This window comes from Balaenoptera musculus, chromosome 5 (assembly GCF_009873245.2).
Source record: "Balaenoptera musculus isolate JJ_BM4_2016_0621 chromosome 5, mBalMus1.pri.v3, whole genome shotgun sequence".
NCBI classification, from domain to species: domain Eukaryota; kingdom Metazoa; phylum Chordata; class Mammalia; order Artiodactyla; family Balaenopteridae; genus Balaenoptera; species Balaenoptera musculus.
In genome coordinates this window covers 28,058,640-28,081,266 of record NC_045789.1, presented here as the reverse complement: position 1 = coordinate 28,081,266, position 22,627 = coordinate 28,058,640, and the positions used below count along the sequence as shown (strand labels likewise).

The window sequence follows — 22,627 nt, the reverse complement described above, 5'->3', positions numbered from 1 at the left end:
AGTGGAGCTGGGTCTTAGCATTGAGATGGAGACCTTGGGAGAGCTTTTGCCATTTGGTATTATGTGGCACTGGGAGGTCTCTGGTGGACCAATGTCCTGAACTCAGCTCTCCCACCTCAGAGGCACAGGCCTGACACCCAGTCAGAGCACCAAGACCGTGTCAGCCACATGGCTCAGAAGAAAAGGGAGAAAAAAAGAAAGAAAGAAAGAAAAAGTAAAATAAAATAAAGTCATTAAAAAATTAAAAAAATTAAATATAAAAAAATTAAAAACTAATTTAAAAAAAAGAAAGAAAGAAGAGACCAACCAAGCCAAAAAACAAATCCACTGATGATAACAAGCACTAAAAACTATACTAAAAAACAGACAGACAGAACCCTAGGACAAATAGTAGAAGCAAAGCTATACAGACAAAATCACACAAAGTCCACCATCTCTGTTTTGGGATGATTCGTTGTCTATTCAGGTGTTCCACAGATGCAGGGTACATCAAGTTGATTGTGGAGATTTAATCTGCTGCTTCTGAGGCTGCTGGGAGAGATTTCCCTTTCTCTTCTTTGTTCGCACAGCTCCCGGGGTTCAGCTTTGGATTTCGCCCCGCCTCTGCATGTAGGTCACCTGAGGGCGTCTGTTCTTCTCTCACACAGGACGGGGTTAAAGGAGCAGCTGATTCGGGGGCTCTGGCTCACTCAGGCCAGGGGGAGAGAGGGGGACGGATGCAGGGCAAGCCTGCGGCAGCAGAGGCCAGCGTGACTTTGCACCAGCCTGAGGCACGCCGTGCGTTCTCCCAGGGAAGTTGTCCCTTCATCATGGGACCCTGGCAGTGGCGAGCTGCACAGGCTCCCAGGAGGGGCAGTGTGCATAGTGACCTGTGCTCGCACACAGGCTTCTTGGTGGCGGCAGCAGCAGCCTAAGCGTCTCATGCCCGTCTCTGGGGTCCGCGCTGATAGCCGCGGCTCGTGCCCCTCTCTGGAGCTCGTTTAGGTGGCACTCTGAATCCCCTCTCCTCGCGCACCAGGAAGCAATGGTCTCTTGCCTCTTCGGCAGCTCCAGACTTTTTCCCGGACTCCCTCCCCGCTAGCTGTGGCGCACTAGCTCCCTTCAGGCTGTGTTCACGCCGCCAACCCCAGTCCTCTCCCTGCATCCGACCGAAGCCCGAGCCTCAGCTCCCAGCCCCCGCCCGACCCGGCGGGTAAGCAGACAAGCCTCTCGGGCTGGTGAGTGCTGGTCGGCACCGCTCCTCTGTGCGGGAATCTCTCTGCTTTGCCCTCCGCACCCCTGTGGCTGCACTCTCCTCTGTGGCTCCGAAGCTTCCCCCCTCCGCCACCCGCAGTCTCTGCCCACGAAGGGGCTTCTAGTGTGTGGAAACCTTTCCTCCTTCGCAGCTCCATCCCACTGGTGCAGGTCCCATCCCTATTCTTTTGTCTCTGTTTTTTCTTTTTTCTTTTCCCCTACCCAGGTACATGGGGAGTTTCTTGCCTTTTGGGAAGTCTGAGGTCTTCTGCCAGCGTTCAGTAGGTGTTCTGTAGGAGCAGTTCCACATGTAGATGTATTTCTGATGTATTTGTGGGGAGGAAGGCGATCTCCATGTCTTACTCCTCCGCCATCTTGAAGGTCTCCGAGTCAGCCTTTTAAAAGAGAGATGGATTTATGGGTAAATAACTCTAATTTCTAATCCCCAAATCAAAACATCCTTGTTTTTCTGTGTCAGAAGATATCTCTTCTGAGGTTTAGGTTTATCATAAACATGGTACCATCAAGAAGAAAATTACCACCAGAGGGTGATTAATGGCCATGTTGACAAAACAGAAAGAGTATGTGCAGTTGGGTCACAGTTTACTCCCATTTACAACTTAACTACGATTTGGATGCCTTCCAGAAGTTCCTCTGTCCATTGTTAAGAACATTATCAATGCAAAATCTTAGGGAAAACTAAGTTTAGGGGGTTGGAAGCTGTGGCAGAATCAGTGAAAGTGCATGTCACACTCATCAGCCTCTCATTGGCTCACACTTAAAAAGTTCCAAGTGTTTTTCTTCATTTATATAAAAACACATCTTAAAAAACAATCTGTAAAACTAGGCAAGGCTTTCCAGAGCCAGTCAGATGGGGCCAGCCCTGTGTTGGTGATGACGTTTAATCTATTCTGATGACTTTGGGTTATTTTTGTCGTATGAAGCTCTCATTCTATTTTTGAGGTTTCACATCCTGTGATTGTGAACATTAGGCAGATTATTCTCTTTAGAAGACAAATGACTCTTCCTTCACAGCCCAGAGAAGGAAAAAGGTAAGCTCACTCTACTTCCTTCCCACCTGTCTCTGTAAATATGGTGACCCCTCCCAGAAGCCACCATGGGTATCTGAATGAAGCCTCCATGGCTCAGCTCTTCAATGCATTATTGAATTCCCCGTCTGCTAATTACTCCTACAATGCTGTCAGATAGGTGAGGATGTACGTAATCTTCCGAGGCTGAACCCTTCGATTGGTAGAGTTAAATGTTTCATCGTCAGCATCTGGTGAGCCGGCTCAGGCCATTCATTAAACATCTTTTCCAATCAGAACGTACCTGCTTCAAAACGGAAGTAACGCCAGCTGCTCATTTGGGTCTTTTCTTGCATCTTTATGCAAGTTTTATTACATAAAACTTGCAGCAAAGGGGTAGGGTTACAGCCCAGGTGACTGAAGGCTAAACCACCATCTTTCATTTTCTGAATGGGCTGACAATGGTCAGAAAATGGTCATCGACCAACTTTTTTTTTTTTTTAATAGTAATCTTATTTATTTATTTATTTATTTTTATATTTATTTTTGGCTGTGTTGGGTCTTCGTTTCTGTGCGAGGGCTTTCTCTAGTTGCGGCAAGCGGAGGTCACTCTTCATCGCAGTGCGCGGGCCTCTTCACTATATCGGCCTCTCTTGTTGCGGAGCACAGGCTCCAGACGCGCAGGCTCAGTAATTGTGGCTCACGGGCTTAGTTGCTCCGCGGCATGTGGGATCCTCCCAGACCAGGGCTCGAACCCGTGTCCCCTGCATTAGCAGGCAGATTCTCAACCACTGCACCACCAGGGAAGCCCCATCGACCAACTTTTATTCAAAGTGAGTAAAAGCTGGTCATATGAGCTCCTCTGTCAAAAGGAATGCCTCTCTTCTTTGCAGACCTTTCCTGTGTAAATATTTTATTTCTTACGTTCTGTATTCTATTCCTTTTCACCCTCCATTATTCTGTGTTAATATCATCAAGCATCTCTTTTTCTCTTGGGTTCCAGGTACTCTGACAAATCACCATTTGAGGCATGTAATGTGGTAGAGGGCCCAGAACCAGAGTCAGTCTGTCTGTGTTCACATCCCAGCTACACACTGTTGCTCACTGTGCGTGGCCTTGGGGAGATTTTTATTCTTCTGCTGCCTCAGTTTTCTCATCTGAAAAATGGAGAGAATAACGGTAGCCTTTACTCACATTGTAGACATAAGTAGTGAATGAGCTAATGTTGGCACACTCTCAGAATAGTGCCTGACCCATAGTAAGCCCTGTGTAATGATTTTCCACAATCTGTATTCCACCTACCAACATACCGATAAGAGCCAGAAAGGTCCATGAACTCCAGATATGGCTTCTGAAGTCCTGCCTGAGGTGGGATGACCAAAAGACTACAACATGAACACTGCTCTTTTTTATCTAAAACTCTCAATTACTGGAAAGATTGTTCCTTCTGTTAATAATGGCCTCGGACTTCTAGTTTATACCCTTGTATTTGTTCATTTTCCTGCTCTTCCAGGCCTAACTCTGCCTTTTGGATAAAGGGAGATGTATTTTTATATATTATCATAGTCTGTATTTTATAATATATAAGAATGTTATGTTTTTGAATTCTGGTTTTGAAATATGAAGGAAGGATAAATCTCTTAGGAAAGTTTTACATAAACATCGGTTTAGCATAGCTATATTAATTGCTCCTGACTACACCGAAAAGAAATAGAGCTGTTGAGTCTTCCTAACCGTGGAGGGGAGGGTGGCAGGAGAGCCCCATCAGGACCGCAGAGGGGATGTCTGAGTCCAACATGTGAAGTGCATTTCTGACACCTCCTGTGTAGACTTCCATGTGTCCCTTTCCCTCTCATATGCCATCTACAGAGATAACCATGGGGCGTTTTTCAGGCCTCAGAGGTTGGAAATTAAAATTCCATTTATACTTACCTGTGAAACTGGTATAAGATTGTCTTGTTTTTCTGCCGGAGGTCTAGCCAAGGGGGTTGGTTGTTAGCCATCCCTGAGCTGCTGCTATTGCCTTTGTGTTCAGCGATTTAGAAATGCCCTAGTCTATGTGGGTTCCCTGAACCCATCACTGGGACACTGAGAAAACTAGAGAGTTCTTATTTGCATATATTATTTAGTTGTACATCATTTTGGATGACTCCTTCTACAGAAAGGACAAGAATCTTTCCTTCTGTGTCTCATAAAGCAACATTAGAGGTTCTGATGGTGGAGTCACATCAAAGATAATATGGCGGGCTTCCCTGGTGGTGCAGTGGTTAAGAATCCACCTGCCAATGCAGGGGACATGGGTTTGAGCCCTGGTCTGGGAAGATCCCACATGCTGCGGAGCAACTAAGCCCGCGTGCCACAACTACTGAGCCTGAGCTCTAGAGCCCGCGAGCTACAACTACTGAAGCCCGTGCACCTAGAGCCTGTGCTCCGCAACAAGAGAAGCCACTGAAATGAGAAGCCCGTGCACCGAAACGAAGAGTAGCCCCCGCTCGCCACAACTAGAGAAAGCCCGCGCACAGCAACAAAGATCCAACGTAGCCAAAAATAAATAAATAAAATAAATAAATTTAAAAAAAAGATAATATAGCAGTTTTCCGTTACAGATGGAAAGACACGAAAAGAACAGGGAAGCAAATAAAATGGAAATCACTGGCAAGGGTAAGGCAGCCCAATCTGTGTATTAAAATACCTTGGAGAATTTGAGCAAAAGACCAGTCATTTAGATGGGAGTGAATGAGAGCAGGTCACATGATCCGTGACATCCTGTCTACCTTCCTAAGGGAATCTGCAGGAAGTAGACTTGCCAGCCTTTGGAACATTCCAGAATGGGTTCCAGGGGAAGTCGTAGAATAGCCAGCATTATGAGCAGAATGTAATTCTGGGGGCTGTGCAGACGTACCACCTGCTCCAACAGGCCACACGTTAGTGGCCCTCTCTCTGATGGACAGTAAGCCAAGCCATACCCATCAACCTGGAAGTAGGTGGCCTTTCTTTTTACCCACTCTAAAAGAGAGACAAAAATTAGAATAACCCAAGTGTTCACTGCATCCATTTTGCCTAACAGCTTTGCAGTGCTGCATTTCCTCACTGCCCTGTGCCATGATTCTGTGGTTGGGTGGAATTTGCTCTTCTCCCGGCTTTGGCATGGTACTCTCCATCTTCTCTCCCTAGTCAATAGGAGCATAAGTTCCATGAAGGCGGGGTTGGAGGAGGAGTATTGGTTTACCCACTTATTCACTGCACCTAGAAGGGTATCTGAAGACTTACTACTTACCAGACATTGTGTATTGTTTCATTTACTGTTTATTAAGAAAAAAAACCCTACAAAGTAGGTACATTTTACAGATGTGAAAACAGAGATTCAATCACTTGCCTAACCAAAGTAACACAGGTGGTAAGTGGTAAGCATGGGATTCCAACCCAGGGCTCTCTGTGTCTTGTATCAGGCCTCGTAACAGCTACCTGTACTGCCTTGTGTAGGCTACTGGACATAATAAATTATAAATTGCTGCATGAAACGACAGCTATATTACTGAAAATTAGCTTGCTTTAGGAAAATCCTAACTGAAGCCTTTTCTAAACAAATTCCAAAACTGTTGGTGTACCTTATCATGGCACCATTTCGTGTTCTAGAAATGGCATATAATTACCCCTTTGTTTAGTAACTGAGATAAATCAGCACCAGTGAGTTTGACTTTCTGTGGCTATTTGTCTCTGAAGAGAAAGAGTGTGTGTGTGTGTGTGTGTGTGTGTGTGTGTGTGTGTGTGCGCGCATGCGTGTGGTGGGGAAGGGGACCCAGACTGGCATTTAGTGATGCCAGAAAAGAGTGGCTATGTTCCTCTAACAGTGGCTGCCTTCTTCAATTACATTATGATTGGGGAGACCATCTATCCCAATGACTCTTAAAGGCAAACATGGGCTTTTGAACTGAGAGATGCACTAAGAAGGAAGAGATAGAATTCAAATAACAATGTGTAAGATGTTTGGAGGGTAAAATTATGGATGTTTCTAACTAAGAACAAACTAAACAAAAGTGGGAAATCTCCATGACGACTAAAGAGCTAAGCAGCTCGATGCCAGATTTGCCAGCAGCTCTCTCCAGAACTCACTGGAACATCCGAGAAAGAATTTAAATGGAAAACAAGTCATGTGAATTCAGGCGAATGAACCTTTGAAAGACAGGAAATGATCCAGGTGATTGGCGTATACTCTCTCTTAGCGAAGTGGGAAAGTAAGTGACATATTCAAGTTCAAAAACACAAAGGGTGTTTTTCAATATATTTCCTCTCCTACTCCACTATTCAATACTCATTTCAAAGTTTGGTTTCCACGGTCAGTCCGGTTTCTTTCCTTCCTGCCATATTGAATATATTTTTCTCCTATGAAATACAACCCTCTCCCAGAGGAGTGTGCAAAGGATTCTCTTTTTAGTCCAGTGAAGCAAGTAGTATTTGTTCTTGTCCTGTCTTTTTTGATGGGAAACATTGTTTTAACACCTATTCTTAAATAATTAATCATTCATGTATTGAGTACCAGTCCTGTGCTTAAACACTGCAGGAGATTAAAAGAAAAATATAAGGCTTTGCCTATTTTCAGGGGAAAACAAAACCTACACAAAAGAAAATAATGGCAACATAAGCAAATGCTAAATTATGGAGTGCAACGAGGAAGAGAGGCTTCATTCTTCAAAAGAGGAAGAAATCAGTAGGGAGGCCACCTTCACCATGGAGAAAAATGTAAAGCTGAGCCCAAAACAACCCATAGGATTTAGTCACCCAGAGAGAAAGGACGAGATCGAGGCAGGGGCTCAGCTTTTACAAAGACAAGAAAGTGCTAGGCCTGAGCCAGTGACAGCAATTGGCAACTGAGAGTTTGGTTTAATGGAGTTAACATAGGTTAGTGATTAAAAGTAAATAGACTGTGGTCTAATTCTGCCTCTACCACCTACCAGATGTGTGATGTTAGGCAAGTCACATAACTGCTCTACCCCTCAGTTGCCTCGTGTTTCAGTGGGGAAATTGCCACCTACTTCTTAGGGCTGTTTTAAGGATTAAGTGAGATAATGCAGGAAAAGCACTTGGCAGGCAGGAAGCACTTACAAAATGGCGGTAGTTGCAATCGTTCTTTACTGACGTTGAAGGGGTAGAGGATTTGATGAATGGGCACTGGAAAGTCATTGTAATTCTTGAGCAGGGTATTGGCTTTAATTAATGTGGGTTTTAGGAAGATTAATCTGGCTGTGGTTTGTAGGATTGATGAAGGGAAGAGTCTGAAGACAGGGGGTTATGTCAGGAGGCTGAAAGAGTCATTTGGCTTGATTTTATGAGGAACCGAATTAGGAAGGTGGCAGTGAAAACTGAGGGGGAAGGACAGTGCTCGATAGAGGAAAGAATCTCCAGATCTTGGTGACTTGATCTACAAGTAGAAAGACAAATGGGGTTAGTCAAAAATGATCCCCAAACTCTGAGTTATAGAAACTTGGTGAGCATGCACCAGGCCAGCACTCACTCTCTGGATGAAGGAAAGCCAAGGTGATTGGGGCAAGTGCTACAGAAAGTGGGCCCCAAGAAGGCAGGGGCCTTCTCTGTGTTATTTTCCTTATATCCTCAGCACTGGGAACAGTAAGTGACATACAGCAGAGGCCCAGAAAGTATTTTTTGAATGAATGAATGAATGAGTAGATGGTGAGAGCATCATGCACCTACAAGTAAACTCTGAACCACGATATAAAGTAGATGGTGTTCATACTGTGAGCAATAGAGCCGCCTTCCGTGAGAGGTATATAAAGGTCCATATTTAATCGAGGAAGCAAAATGTCTGTTTCTCAAGGAAAAATTTAAAAACTGTCCATCCAGTAGAAAGTAGTAACTGTTGAAACTTGGAACACTGATACAAAGGGAATTTTCTAATTCAGAGAACATAAAATAAACATTTAAAATAGGGGGGAAAAAACCCCACTTGTTCTGGTACGTATTGTTTTATCCTTTCCATCCTGGGTATAGGATAAAAGAAACCCTTTATTTGCTTGTTAGAAGAAGAAAGCTCTCACTTGAAGTTCTTAGTTGGCAGATGTCAGTTGAAAGCTCTGCTTATGGAATATGCCGCAGTGTCAAAGTCTGTTGGATAATTTTAGACGAATGTGTCATGTGTGACATGGAAATATGGCATGCCATACATTAGTGATTTCCCAAGTGTTTGGAGCAGGTAGTAATGTGCTGGGAAAGTGCTCTTTATCTCTCCACACAGTGTACTTGTAGAGCAGTGGGGAAATGCTTTTGGTGGAAATTACTTTAGTCAGAAGAAGAATCCATTTACAATATGCGCCTTCTAACATCTCTCAGACAATGCATTGTATTAAAGAGGCATTTTTTGATTAATGTTTTATAAACATTTTTCAGCATGACAGCTTAAAGTCCCTGTAAAATTGTAAATGCGCACATGGTGTTCACTTCCATAAAGTCAAACGCCGTCTCATAAAGTCTAGTCGGATCCTGTCAACCACGGTGACACAGAATCAGTACCTGGGAGCATTAAAATTAATTTGCTTCATTTATATTACTGCAGTGATCACAAGATGAAAAGAGTCCTATATTTAAATTTTACTTGAAAAAGAAAACTCTTTGGAGTAAGTTTGTTTGGTTTTTTGAAATTATTGCCCTTTTTTTCTCTCGAGTTAATGAATGGAGTGAAAATGGAGTGATAGTCTGCAGAGTAACTTTATGATGGGTTCTGGAAAAGCACAAGTCCCATCCTTCAGTGCTCTTCCTCTGAGCACTAAGATGCTCAGAGATGAAGACAAAACAGTCACTGACCCTAAGAAGCTAACAGCTTAGTGAGGGAAACACACACACACACACACGAAGCAAGCAGCGATAATAAATGCAGCAAACGCTAGGCCGGAACACGCCCCAGTTGGGTAAGCCTAGGCAGAAAGGAACCTTGGGACATCAAGGACGGCTTCCCAGAGGAGGCGAGTTAGAAACTGCGGACTAAGGAATCGGGCAGGTCAAGAAGTGGGTGGCGAGCATCCTGGGCAAAAGGAACTCATGTGCAAAGACCGAGAGGTGAGACTTCTAGAGCCTAGAGCGTGGGCATGGGCCCGGGTTGGGGAGAGGAGGGGAGGAAGGGGCACCACACTCTTCATGGCTGGAGCACAGAGAGAGCCCAGGGGAGCGTGGTGAGACGTAGAGAGATTTTGTACTCAGCCTGGTTGCAGACTGGAAAATACCCTGCAGAGGACAAGCCTGAAGGCAGAGAGATGGGTTTGGGGAGAGGGTGCAGGGGCGGGTGAGGGCTGACCGAGCCCTGAAGGAAGGTCACGGGGAGGCGGTGGGAGTGGTCACGGAGGGGCCGGTGAGTTACCTAAGTGAGGGTCGTGGCACATGCCTCGCCCTTTAGTTAATCTGTGAAGTGAGTGCTAATCGGATGAACGATTGAGTGAATTGTTGCAAGGGTGGGTGAAGAGGATGAAAGGGTGGTGCATTACATGGGCTTCTGGAAGAAGACATAGCGATGCTCTCTGATTTGACTTGAAGGTCAAGTTTTGCCAAATTCGTGGCCAGGTGGAAGAAATCGCAGTGTGGTGAGTTCCACGGTCCCAGGACTCTCTCTACTGCATTCCCAGCGTTCGTCCTGATAGTGCCGGAAACACGGCAAAGATGCCCTAGAACAGAGATCGTAAACTCGCCGCTTCCAAACGTCGCCAGGGTGGCCTGGACCACTCGGACGTGGAATCGTACAATAGTTACCTCCCCCTCCACCGCCCCACTTCTCCCAACTTCTCTTCCTACTCTGACCCTCGAGAAAATGAAAATGCACAGGGTGGGAGCTGCCAGGGGGGCGGATGGGGAGAAACTGAAGAAAAGCAGGGGAAAGACTGAGATATAAAGAAGAGATTGCGAAGAAACTAATAACTGAAAAGGAAAGTGGATAATTGAATGATCGAGAAGTAAGGTAGAGTTTCTGACAGAGGGAACAGAAAGGTTCCCAAAACAAATAGCTTGACTTGAATCTCTGGAGTCCCCCTCCCCTCATCCGGGGATTAGCCGGGGGTCAATCCACCCTGAGAGAGTGACAGGCAAAGACGCAGCAAAGGGACCTGGCCCCTCATCTCCGGGAGCTAAGTTTTTCTCTCTGATGTGATTTTCAATCATATTTTTAACATTAGTCACTGAGAGTGGTGGTGATAGGAAATCTGATTAACAATCGACAAGAAGGTACTGCAGGCGCAGAAAGTGGTGAAGAGAAATCCCTACTTCATTCGACAGCTGTCTACAGCGGCGGCCAGTCATGGGGGAGCCCTCTCTTTTCCAGGCGAAGTGGATGACTGGGATGAGAAGCCAAGTGAGGGAGGGCCTGTGTCTCCAGGGTGAGTCAGGCAAACACACCACGCCGTCAACGTAGGGCACTAAAACGGTGTGGGAAAGCGAGGAGGGGACAGTAAGGAAATGAAGGAGTCATAAGTGCAGGAAGTAGCCGGAGCTGCGGGAACAAAGGAAGAAGCTGCGGTTCTCAGAACCTAGAGGTCTGGAGAGGAAACAGGTCAGACCTTCAAGGAGGGGCACGATGGGCTAGCCGCTGGGGCCGAACCCCAGGCCCCTGCTCCTTCTCCAGCCTTCCTCTAGTGTCCAGGGGGCCGCCTGCTGACGAGAAGGAGTGATGTTTGCAGAGTCCCAGCCCGGTCTGTACAGAAGGGTGTGTTCAAAGATGAGATGGAAGAGCTGAAGAACCAGCCCAGGACCAGAAGAGAACTTCATACAAAGTGATAGCAGGGTCCACAGAAGGTAGAAGTTCACTTGTACACTGGAAGTTTCTTGAAGGCAGTGTCAGTCTGGGGTTCCCTTGCCACTGTTGGGGTAGGCCTCGCGGTTACTGAGCTCCTTGCCGCTGTGAAATCACAGGAACACCCCGGTGTGGGTAGCAGGGGAGTGTGAGGTCTGCTGCCCCCGGAAGTGCTGCTGGGAGGGTTAGGGGCCCAAGGGGAGCGAGTTCCGACAGGACTTCTGGACTAGAAAGCTCTCTGCATCCCAGGCCCTCTTCTGCTTCATGGAGCTGCCATGCCTGTGGCATCTTGAACTGAAGACCTCGGAGGCCTTTGACCCTTACCTGACACAGAGAACTGGAAACCCAGGTGGCCTGGATTGCAGTAAAGACTCCACCACTTGGGAAAGTTTTCTAACCACTAATGAGGCGTTTCAGTCTCCTCATCAGTAACATGGTGCAAACAATAGGTTTCATCAACCACCAAGAGTTGTTGTCTGTTCATATGGGAGAGCCCTTGACAGCACCTGGCATCTCGTAAGCACTCACTGCATACAAACCGTTATTATCATTATTACTGCTATCTTTCCATCACACTACAGTGAATTGATGTCGCTTCCATTAAGATACCTTGTGAACTTGCATATTGGAACAGCAGCCCTGTGACCATATCTGTGAGCTTGCTTGAGCTTGCTGAGGAACGACCCAGAGCCAGCCTGAACTTAGCCAAGAAAGCATAACTCAGGTGATTTAGCCCAGCAGCCATCGTCCTCGAATTTGGGGTCAGAAACCCCTGCTCTGATCGGTTTTTAGAGACGAGTACCTCCATACTTCTATCATTTGCTCCCTTTAGCCCCACTATTACTCCACCCCACCCCCCCAACTCCTTCACATCATCCTTTTGGGCCAAATAACACTTCCTAAAAACTGGAGTAGTATATGTTCAGGTCTTCTTCATTTCTCATTGTAGTAACTTTCTGGGACTATAATTTTTCTTTTTTTTTTTTAGATTTTATTCATTTTATTTTCTTTTTTAATTTATTTATTTTTGGGCTGCGTTGGGTCTTTGTTGTTGTGTGTGGGCTTTAGTTGTGGCAAATGGGAGCTACTCTTCGTTGTGGTGTGTGGGCTTCTTATTGTGGTGGCTTCTCTTGTTGCAGAGCACAGGCTCTAGGCACGTGGGCTTCAGTAGTTGTGGCACGCGGGCTCAGTAGTTGTGGCTCACAGGCTCTAGAGCGCAGGCTCAGTAGTTGTGGCGCATGGGCTTTGTTGTTCTGCAGCGTGTGGGATCTTCCCGGACCAGGGCTCGAACCCGCATCCCCTGCATTGGCAGGCAGATTCTTAACCACTGCGCCACCAGGGAAGCCCTCTGGGACTATAATGTTAAATGCTGCTTTTCAACATCTAACACTGATCTAATTCAAATCCAATAAGTGGATTAAGCATATTACTTTTAAAAAGAAAACTCCTTTGTTCTTTATATTAGTGAGAAGACAGAAACTGTGCAAAAATCTAAATGCGTACGCTTGAAGCTTTGAGAGAGACTTTGTTTGGGAAGAGTTAACTGTTTGCAGTTTATGGCAATGATATGTGAGGCTATGAAAAAGAAAGCAGCCGTGAAATACATTTTTGCATAAAGGTTTGAAATTTATTAGAAGGTAAAAATAATTGAAAAAGCAGAGCTTTCCTCACCAGGCTATCCTAAAATGTTATTTATGTGCCATCATTGTGTGTATTTAGGAGCCTGGGTCCTTTTCAGTGATTGTTCTCAAAGAAACAAAAAGAAAGCTAAGCTGTTAAAACGATTCAGTTGAAAAACTGATGTACATACACAGCCGTACTGCCAACTGGACCACATTAAAGCAATTGGTGGTAACAGTCAAATCACCAGTGTCTGAATTCGGTTGCAGAAGCTTAATAGTTACATATGTTAGGCAGCTGCTTACAAAATATGCACGCCTTGCCCTGGATATAACAAAGCAGTAGACTCAGAAGTAGTATTCATTTACCTGAGTTCCGTTACACCCTTCACTGTGGGGTTTAATTATTCAACACACATTTTAGAATTCATCTGCCATATACAATACTGCTTAAAGCGCTTCGAGATTCTTGGCCAAAAGAGAATGTGCAAAAGCCTTTATTAATGTCTATTTGGCTAAAGTACCCTCCTACTTATAGCCGTATATACCATACTTTATCTTACCATATCCTTTCAGCCCCAAAGTGAACTTGGGGGCTGTGAAATGGTGCCAGGCAGGCTTCCCTAAAGACCAACAGAGTGTTTCACTACTAAGCAAGAAAAGATCCTTTTTTTTTTTTTAATTGTGGTATAGTTGCTTTACAGTGTTGTGCAGAAAAGATCCATTTTTAACCTCTACCTTACTAGTATGCCTCAGCCTTCTCAAAGAAACTCTATTCCCAAATCTGAAAGAGAAATTAAGGAAACTCTCCCGTTTACCATTGCAACAAAAAGAATAAAATACCTAGGAATAAACCTTCCTAGGGAGACAAAAGACCTGTATGCAGAAAACTATAAGACACTGATAAAAGAAATTAAAGATGATATCAACAGATGGAGAGATATACCATGTTCTTGCATTGGAAGAATCAATATTGTGAAAATGACTATACTACCCAAAGCAATCTGCAGATTCAGTGCAATCCCTATCAAATTACCAATGGCATTTTTTACGGAACTAGAACAAAAAAATCTTAAAATTTGTATGGAGACACAAAAGACCCCGAATAGCCAAAGCAGTCTTGAGGGAAAAAAACGGAGCTGGAGGAATCAGACTCCCTCACTTCAGACTATAGTACAAAGCTACAGTAATCAATAAAATATGGTACTGGCACAAAAACAGAAACATAGATCAATGGAACAAGATAGAAAGCCCAGAGATAAACCCACGCACCTATGGTCAACTAATCTATGACAAAGGAGGCAAGGATATACAATGGAGAAAAGACAGTCTCTTCAATAAGTGGTGCTGGGAAAACTGGACAGCTACATGTAAAAGAATGAAATTAGAACACTCCCTAACACCATGCACAAAAATAAACTCAAAATGGATTCAAGACCTAAATGTAAGACCAGACACTATAAAACCCTTAGAGGAAAACATAGGAAGAACACTCTTTGACATAAATCACAGCCAGATCTTTTTTGATCCACCTCCTAGAGTAATGGAAATAAAAACAAAAATAAACAAATGGGACCTAATGAAACTTCAAAGCTTTTGCACAGCAAAGGAAACCATAAACAAGACGAAAAGACAACCCTCAGAATGGGAGAAAATATTTGCACACGAATCAACAGACAAAGGATTAATCTCCAAAATATATAAACAGCTCATGCAGCTCAATATTCAAAAAACAAACAACCCAATCCAAAAATGGGCAGAAGACCTAAATAGACATTTCTCCAAAGAAGACATACAGATGGCCAAGAAACCCATGAAAAGCTGCTCAACATCACTAATTATTAGAGAAATGCAAATCAAAACTACAATGAGGTGTCATGTCACACCGGTTAGAATGGGCATCATCAGAAAATCTACAAACAACAAATGCTGTAGAGGGTGTGGAGAAAAGGGAACACTCTTGCACTGTTGGTGGGAATGTAAATTGATACAGCCACTATGGAGAACAGTATGGAGGTTCCTTAAAAAACTAAAAATAGAATTACCATATGATCCAGCAATCCCACTACTGGGCATATACCCAGAGAAAACCATAATTCAAAAAGACACATGCACCCCAGTGTTCATTGCAGCACTATTTACAATAGCCAGGTCATGGAAGCAACCTAAATGCCCATCGACAGACGAATGGATAAAGAAGTTGTGGTACACACATACGATGGAATATTACTCAGCCATAAAAGGAACGAAATTGGGTCATTTGTTGAGACGTGGATGGATCTAGAGACTGTCATACAGAGTGAAGTAAGTCAGAAAGAGAAAAACAAATATCGTATATTAACGCATATATGTGGAACCTAGAAAAATGGTACAGATGAACCGGTTTGCAGGGCAGAAATTGAGACATGGATGCAGAGAACAAACTTATGGACACCAAGGGGGGGAAGGTGGCAGGGGTGTGTGGGTGGTGGTGTGATGAATTGGGCAATTGGGATTGACATGTATACACTGATGTGTATAAAATTGATGACTAATAAGGACCTGCTATATAAAAAAATAAATAAAATCAAATTCAAAAATTAAAAAAAAGAAAAAAAAGAAACTCTATTCCCCACTATCTTCTCTCCTCTTCTTGTTGGACAGGCTGCTAACTTGCAGTGAGAGTTACTGGTGCCCTTGAACCGACCACCTTTTCAGTTTTAATTTGTTCTAGGTAGAGCTTAGAGGTTTACACAGTGAAAGGAAGATGGAAAGATTTGGTGAGTCGTTCCAGACCTTCCCTTTTTAGTTCTGTGAATGTACACAAGGGAAAGACGGCGCAATCCGAAGTCCAGTTTTAATGGCGTATGTCTTTAGTTTGATGACAGACTGAATTTGCCTCTAGGTTTTCTGTCTTCTTTGTTCATCAGGGATTCCAATGCTGAAGATCGTGTTTGCAGGCCATGAGTACCTCTCTTTAATATCCGTCCCCTTGCTGATCTACCACCCGGTGCAGATCCTTCTGGGAAGTGTGTTGGTGCCAACAATAAAGTCTTGGATGGTGTCAAGGCAGAAGGTGAGACTCTAGAAGAATCTTATTTGGATCCAAGTCAGATTGAAATGCTCTTTCTGAATCTTAGCTGTTCATATGCTTTAACTTTTACACATATAGCCTTTTTCTCAAGTACACATTTTCTTAACTAAATACGATAATAATGACACATTAATCCAATTCAATTTGAACAAGAGGATTGAGGGCTAATTGTTCTATATTGTTATAACAGCACGATGATACTTAAAAGGTAGTTTTTAAAAGCCCTTTTTAATTTGCTCATATTGAAGGGCATATTGCAGTGGATTAAAGTTTCAGTAAATATACTCAAAATATATGTGCCCCTCTGCTCGGGTGCCTACCATCTTTGCCCACCTGATCATTCGTATGTGTCCTGATTTCACATGCCTTTCTAAATATGATAGCACCTGGATTTATCCAGAGTGTCTACTTTATTTTTAATTTTCCAGACACATAATAACTTCTTTGTACTATACGTTTGGGAATTAAAAAATAAAATTTCAGTAGCAAAGGAGGCCACACAAGGACGTCAATTTCACCACACTTGGCTCAGAAGTCTTGTTACTTATTTGATATTTGTGGATTGGATTTTCTAAATTATCAGCCAAAATAAAATAAACTGAGTGACTCATACAAAATTTAGATGCAGCACATACCACGGAAGTACCCATAGAGCTGGCTTCTTCCCAGTGGCTCAGACTTTGCAAGACTTCTTTCGCCCGCTCACAAGGTGGCAAGGAGATAGCCAGTGACAGAGCACTGTGTGTCGTGTCCTTAGTGTCCTGAAAACGGAATAGCCCCACTACAGCCTGTTAAGCTCTGTGTTATGCTAAGCACGTGCCAGCCTTCACCAGCTTCGGAGTGTAGGCCCCTGAGCTGTCCTGCCAGCTCTGCCACCTCTGCCACCTTACCCCCGTGTGACCCTGGCCATGTTACTTCACGTCTCTGTACCTCAGTCTCTGCCACACTAAGACTCATGATAACATCTGCTCTTTAGAGTTGTGGAGGATTACGTGGCAGGTGTTTGACAAAAGCTATCTGATATAATCACTGTTATCATCACTGATGTTCCTGATTTTCTACAACACTGTTTGTAGCAGGCTCTGCTGTCCCCATTGAACACGTAGGAACTAGGCCCAGAGAGTTGAGCAACTTGCCCAGGGTTATGGGGGTGGGTTTACTCAGTGCTAGAGTTAGGACTTGAACCCTGGTCTATGTGTCCCCCGAAATCTTTCCCCTACACCACAACGATGCTCCAAACAGAAATACAAGATTGCTTTTGTTTAGTTTTTGGTATTGAAGTACAGTTAATTTACAATGTTGTGTTAGTTTCAAGTGTACAGCAAAGTGATTGTTATATATATAAGAATATATATAAGAATAAAAATATATGGGAATATGTATATATTCTTTTTCAGATTCTTTTCCATTATAGGTTATTACAAGATATTGAGTATAGTTCCCTGTGCTGTACAGTAGGTCCTTGTCGTTTATCCATTTTATATATAGGAATATGTATATGTTAATCCCAGACTTTCCTAATTTATCTCTCCCCCCACCACCCCCAAGATTGCTTTTAGAAGGAGAGCCCTAGGTCCCCAGAATCCTGCCTGAGAAGGTAGCCCTCCAGCACCTTCCCTCCTCTTGTTATTGAACAAAATGTTAGCAAACACCATTCTGTGCTGGGGACCACTCCAGGCTGGGATCTTCCCACTCAGAATTGGTACAGGAGCAGTTTAGTCATTTTCTTTCTTTTACTATTTATCCCCTTTGAAAACTTCATTTGTATGTATGCTTGTGTTTAACAATGTGTATGTGCATGATAGACCAGAATTTATACATATAAATTTTGACAAAGAATGAAGAAAATTATTTGAAAATCCTAATACTCCATCAATAATATACAGTCATAGTGAACGGCAAATTAATCAGAATGAAGTTTTCTTCTAAATGTTTAAAAGCTCCGGGATTTATCCTGCAGAGTAACAGAAGCATTTGCAAAAGGGAGACTAAACTGGGCGCTGTTCATTTTTCCCTTTGCACAGAAACCCCTCCAAACCAGGGGGCCACTGGCTAATGTAGAATAATCCAGAAGGCCTGGAATATTTAGCCATTCCCACCTGGCCACAAAAACAAAGTGTCCATCGTAAGGGTATCCTTGAGTGTCTCCTCTGCTTTACAGACAATACTGACTGAGACCCACAGGCACCATCTAGAGCACAGCAGATGGGATGAATAGCCATGCTGGGCGCGGGGGAGATGCCAGATTCCGCAGGCCAGTGAGGTGGGCGGGTGAATTTATTTGGATCCAGGGGTTTGGATCATGGGTTATATAATGCGATCTAAGCGGGCCTCTTCTTCCTTCTCGTAGCATAAATTATCTGGTGTTAATTGATGCTCTCACGTTGCTCGTGGATACCGTCCAACTCTGATGTCATGTTTTCCTTTCTCGTAGGGAGTGAAGTTGACGAGGCCAACAGTATAAGGAAGGAGGTGGTCTTTCCGCAGCGATGTATATACGTACAGGGTTGTACATACAAACAGTTCTGAAGACGTGTATTTGTGAACGTTGCTTCAATGCATATTTTATTTTTTTACACAAAAAATATGACATAACTGTTTAAGTGCCTTAAAATAGATTTAACGAGAGCGTTATTTCCAAAACCTACTTTGTTGGTTACTGCCAGGGGTGGTTCAGTATTTTGGAGTTGTTCTTTTTTTTTTTTTTTTTTTCCTAACATGGGAAACAGTCATCATAAGTGACAAAAAGCAAACACGTTTTCCTCGTACCACCTTCTGTGCAATACAGCTCTCTACCAGCTACTGTACTGTTTGGAATGAGGTCACACCATCAGGAAAATGCCCTTCTCATGACAGTGAAAATTTCCAAAGTCTTATTCTCAGATACTTTGATTTCCCGTGTGATTCTTTTTTTCTGCAACTGTGACATGCTTCTTCCTTATCAACTCAGCAGGGGTCATAGATTGAATAGATGCTGAAAAGCATAAGTCATCTGCATTTCTTGACATCAGTTTTTAAGACATTCCTTCAAATAGTTTCCACTCAGAAATTCCTCAGTTCCATTACAAGAGATTGTGGTGTTCTATGTCTTAAATTTATTATAAGCTGCTTCAAAGAAAGGGCCTGATGTTTGAGTTATGAGTCAAAGTACGTGCAGTTTTCAGATAAACTACAGGATTTGGGTTTCAGGATTTTTAAAATTATATTTCAAATGTTTTTCATTTTTCTTCCATTATTTCTTTCTTACCTGTTTTCCAGCACACTTGCAAACTCATAACAACCAAATGTGAGACCCAAAAACATTACAATTAGTTCGAGAGCAGCAACAATTAATGATGGATTATTTCACATTCCACAACGGAGACCAAAATTTGTTTCCTGTTACACAGATGTGCTGAGCACAAATTTCCCCTTTTAGCCAGAAGCAGCCTGTTACATCTTTGAATTAAGCACACTTAAGGCATTTGAGACAAGTTATTAATGAGAATTTCCTTGGCAGATTTGACAAATGTTTGCAACATTTTTTTAAAAAACTTAAATCACATTGCTCTTACAAATAAATGAAAATATAAAGGTCATAGAGGCAAACAAATGTACATATACACATTCTGTCTAGCTAGATGGAAAGAAAAATAGACACAGAAGATGCAAAACCATTCATCAACCAAAACATCAAGTAAAATTAGCTCCCAATTGGGCATCAGCTTGCCATGGAGTATCCAATATTTGCTTCTACTATGTCTGGAAGAGCTTTCACGACCCAAATAGAGAATAAAGCAATGTACAGAAATAAGGGAACACTTTTTCTGTTTCCTGCACACCATTCTGTCACATCCTCTCTACATGTCTTTTCGTGATTTGACAGATGATATTGGCATCATGAGTCACACCATATCTTCAGCAGCTGTTTTGTTGTTTTATCAACAACAAAAAATCATTCCTTAGAAACTCACCATGTTTATCAGTATCGTAAATTTACATTATTGTTACTACCAGCTCCCATCTTGTGTTACTCCTGACTCATTTCAATGTCACTGAACCTCATAAATTTCATAAGAGTTAGCCTGGGTGTAAGTTTTAAGGCTAGTGCCAGACCCTGCAAAAAGCTATGCTAAACAGGCTGTTTGGCAAGGATTCCTATTGTCAAGAATTTCACTTGTGTCTAAAACTACAGTAATTTTGCTTGATACTTTTGATGCTTACATATGGAGCACAGAAAGGTTTTCATGTTTTGTTCCTACAAGCTTCTTTGAATTTCAGAGTGAATGGAATTGTCTGTCTGAGCTATCATAAAAATCTTCTCCCTAGCATTAGAATACTGATTTTTTTCCCCAACTTATCTACCTCTATTATCTAACACCTATAGTAGGTGTGACTATGGGATAAAATTCAACTGAAAATGATATAACATTTTACCTTTTGCTTTAAAAAAAATGTGTTCTGTTTTCAAATAATCTTCTTTACATAGTGAATTTTGGTGGCTTTATTGATATGTGTATACCTATTTCTTTTTTTACACAAATGCTGTGCATATTTTTCCATAAAGGACAAAAAATAAAATCAAAATATATTTTTAATTCATGCTTATTGGGGTTTAATTATTCATATCTTAAAATATGTTGTTATATCTATTCTCTATCTCTTTTATGCATTTGTTTTGTCTGAATGTATTTATGAAAGAAATACGTTAGATTATATTTATGTTTGCTTGTTTTTCCACCTGTATTTTTTTTAATGGTTGTTATGAAATTTGATCTTTTAAATGGATACGAATGCTCATCTTTTCATGTGCTCTTTTCTAAGTTTTAAAATTTTGTGGGTTCTTCTTTTTATTCTTCCCTCTTCTGGTTAAAACTAACACACCCCTGGCTAATGTTCAGTGTTTGTTTATGCTAAATACCAAATTTTTTAAAAAGGATTGGTAAAGTAACGAAATGGATTATTTATGATGAATGGAAGATGGACATAATTCTATGATTAAACAAAGATGTTTCAGAAATCACAAGAGAACCTGCGGCTTATTTTTAACCTGATTTCAGATATACACTCATAATGCCTTCCAAGTATCTGTAGATTTCTTTTAATTCATTCCAGTCCTCTTATGCTATTTGTGGTTAGCTGGACATAAGTTTCATAGTCTTCTCAGGTATCCATCTCAATACTCCCACCACACCATAACGTTAAAATCCAGAACTAGCCCTTGCTGGTTAGAGATTTTCTCAGCATCAGGGTTGAGGACCAAAAGAGAAACATACCCAACAGAAGGGACAGAACATAGGTGATCTGAGTTTTAGCCACCTTGTCAATTTTTTCAGGGATAGAAATATGAACCCTTAGAATGCAGAATGCCTTTTCCAAACCCTGAGTTTCTTCATGGGTACGTTCCCTTTTGTAGAATTCCATACTTTTGTGCTCTCATTTTGCTGTCTTGACTTAGCAAGCCTCTTCTCCCTGGAAGGCTGACAGAAATGTCACCTCGTCCAGGAAGCTTTCCTGCTCCCCCAGTCGGTTCTAGACTTACTCCCTGTGACGTGCCCTTAGAACAAGTCCCTCAAGTCTTCCAAAACCTTTGCTTGTCTAATCATCCCTTTACATTCCTGTCTCCTCCAATGTGGTCCTCATTTGTTTTCCTCCTGTGCCTAGCACAGTGCCTGACTCAGATTAATAACCAAAAAAAAAACAAAACAAAAAACCATTTTCCAAACTGTGATCTTAATAGGTAAGACATGAACCTTCATAATTATGAAAGCTCTTCCCTACATAGAGATTATTACTCAGTTACAAGAAAAACTGATTTTTTTTGCTACTATTCCTAGCTAGCCTGAGAGAAACTGTGAAGTCACATGGTGCTGCTGAGAGAAATGCATGGCTTCATAACTGTAAATACTAGCTCTCCAAGTTGAAGCTGCAGATGTGATATGCAAATAACTTACACCTTTTATATTTTGACAACAATAAACCCTCAATAATTCAGGCTAAATCAGCTTGAGTTGATCTGAATTAGTGAATACTTTATATGCATAAAAAATAAAGGGTTTTCCTTATCGGAATTCTGACATACTTACTATGAAGACTAGATACAAATTATTATGATTATCATCATATTATTTGTTTATGTAGATACATACGAAAGGTCTTATAAGAGTACTCTCTTTAGCAAAGCAGCTAATCTTATTTACACTATAGGACAGTTTCTCAAATGTGAGTAAAATACTAACCTCATGTAAAGGGAAAACAATTTCTCATAGACCCTGGTCTTGTAAACAAGACCCTTGTTTACAGAGCCGATGATGAGAAACTGTATTAAACATTAAACGTCACTCTAACGATCGGTTGGTGCCAATGTGCTTGTAAACACAGGTGCAGACGAGAACACTGAAGTCACAGGGCTGAGCTGAGTCACAGGGGGTCACCCAGAAGATGCCCACAGGCCTCTCCAGACCCCCCTCCTCCACCGAACTCTCCAGCATCTCAGACTCCACCACCCACACGTGGAATGCCACTCCAGTTCCTTGATTTCTACCAAAGTCTGGACACACTGGGTTTGGGGAGATAGAGAAACTTAAAACGGAACGTTAGGAAAAAAATGGAATGTTAGACCTCCTGTTCCCATCAACCTCCCAGCCACCCTCCCACCTGGAATTTCTCACTGACCGCCCTTCCCCGCAACCCCATATACCTGCCCTGTTACCAGCTCTTCCTCTCCCCTCGCTCTCTTCTCCCTTCTCTCCCCAACCCCCAAGTTCACAGAAGTTCAGCCACCTCCTTGTTCATTCTCTGACTTCCTGAACTTGCCCTGGGGCCAACGGCTATATAACCTAACAGAAACGTCCTCATTTCCACTTTCCTCTCATTTCGCCAACTGGGCGTTGGAATGGGGCAACATGAG

The 22,627-nt window shown here is 42.6% G+C and overlaps 1 protein-coding gene across 3 annotated transcripts in view; it reads left to right on the top strand.

The window, feature by feature from the left end:
- Positions 1-20,741, top strand: part of SLC10A7 (solute carrier family 10 member 7) — a 253,249-nt gene extending 232,508 nt beyond the window's left edge. Inside the window, exons 10-11 of one of the 3 annotated variants that reach the window (XR_005020096.1) lie at positions 15,575-15,720; positions 18,173-20,298. Coding sequence is in view for 2 of the 3 variants with exons in the window: in XM_036853914.1 (XP_036709809.1) it covers positions 15,575-15,720; positions 18,173-18,202 (176 nt within the window). In the remaining variant the exon portion in view is untranslated. Of the gene's footprint in view, positions 1-15,574; positions 15,721-18,172 lie in introns of all 3 variants that reach the window. The other 2 variants (XM_036853914.1, XM_036853915.1) reach the window with 2 other exon arrangements.
- The last annotated feature ends 1,886 nt before the right edge of the window (positions 20,742-22,627 follow it).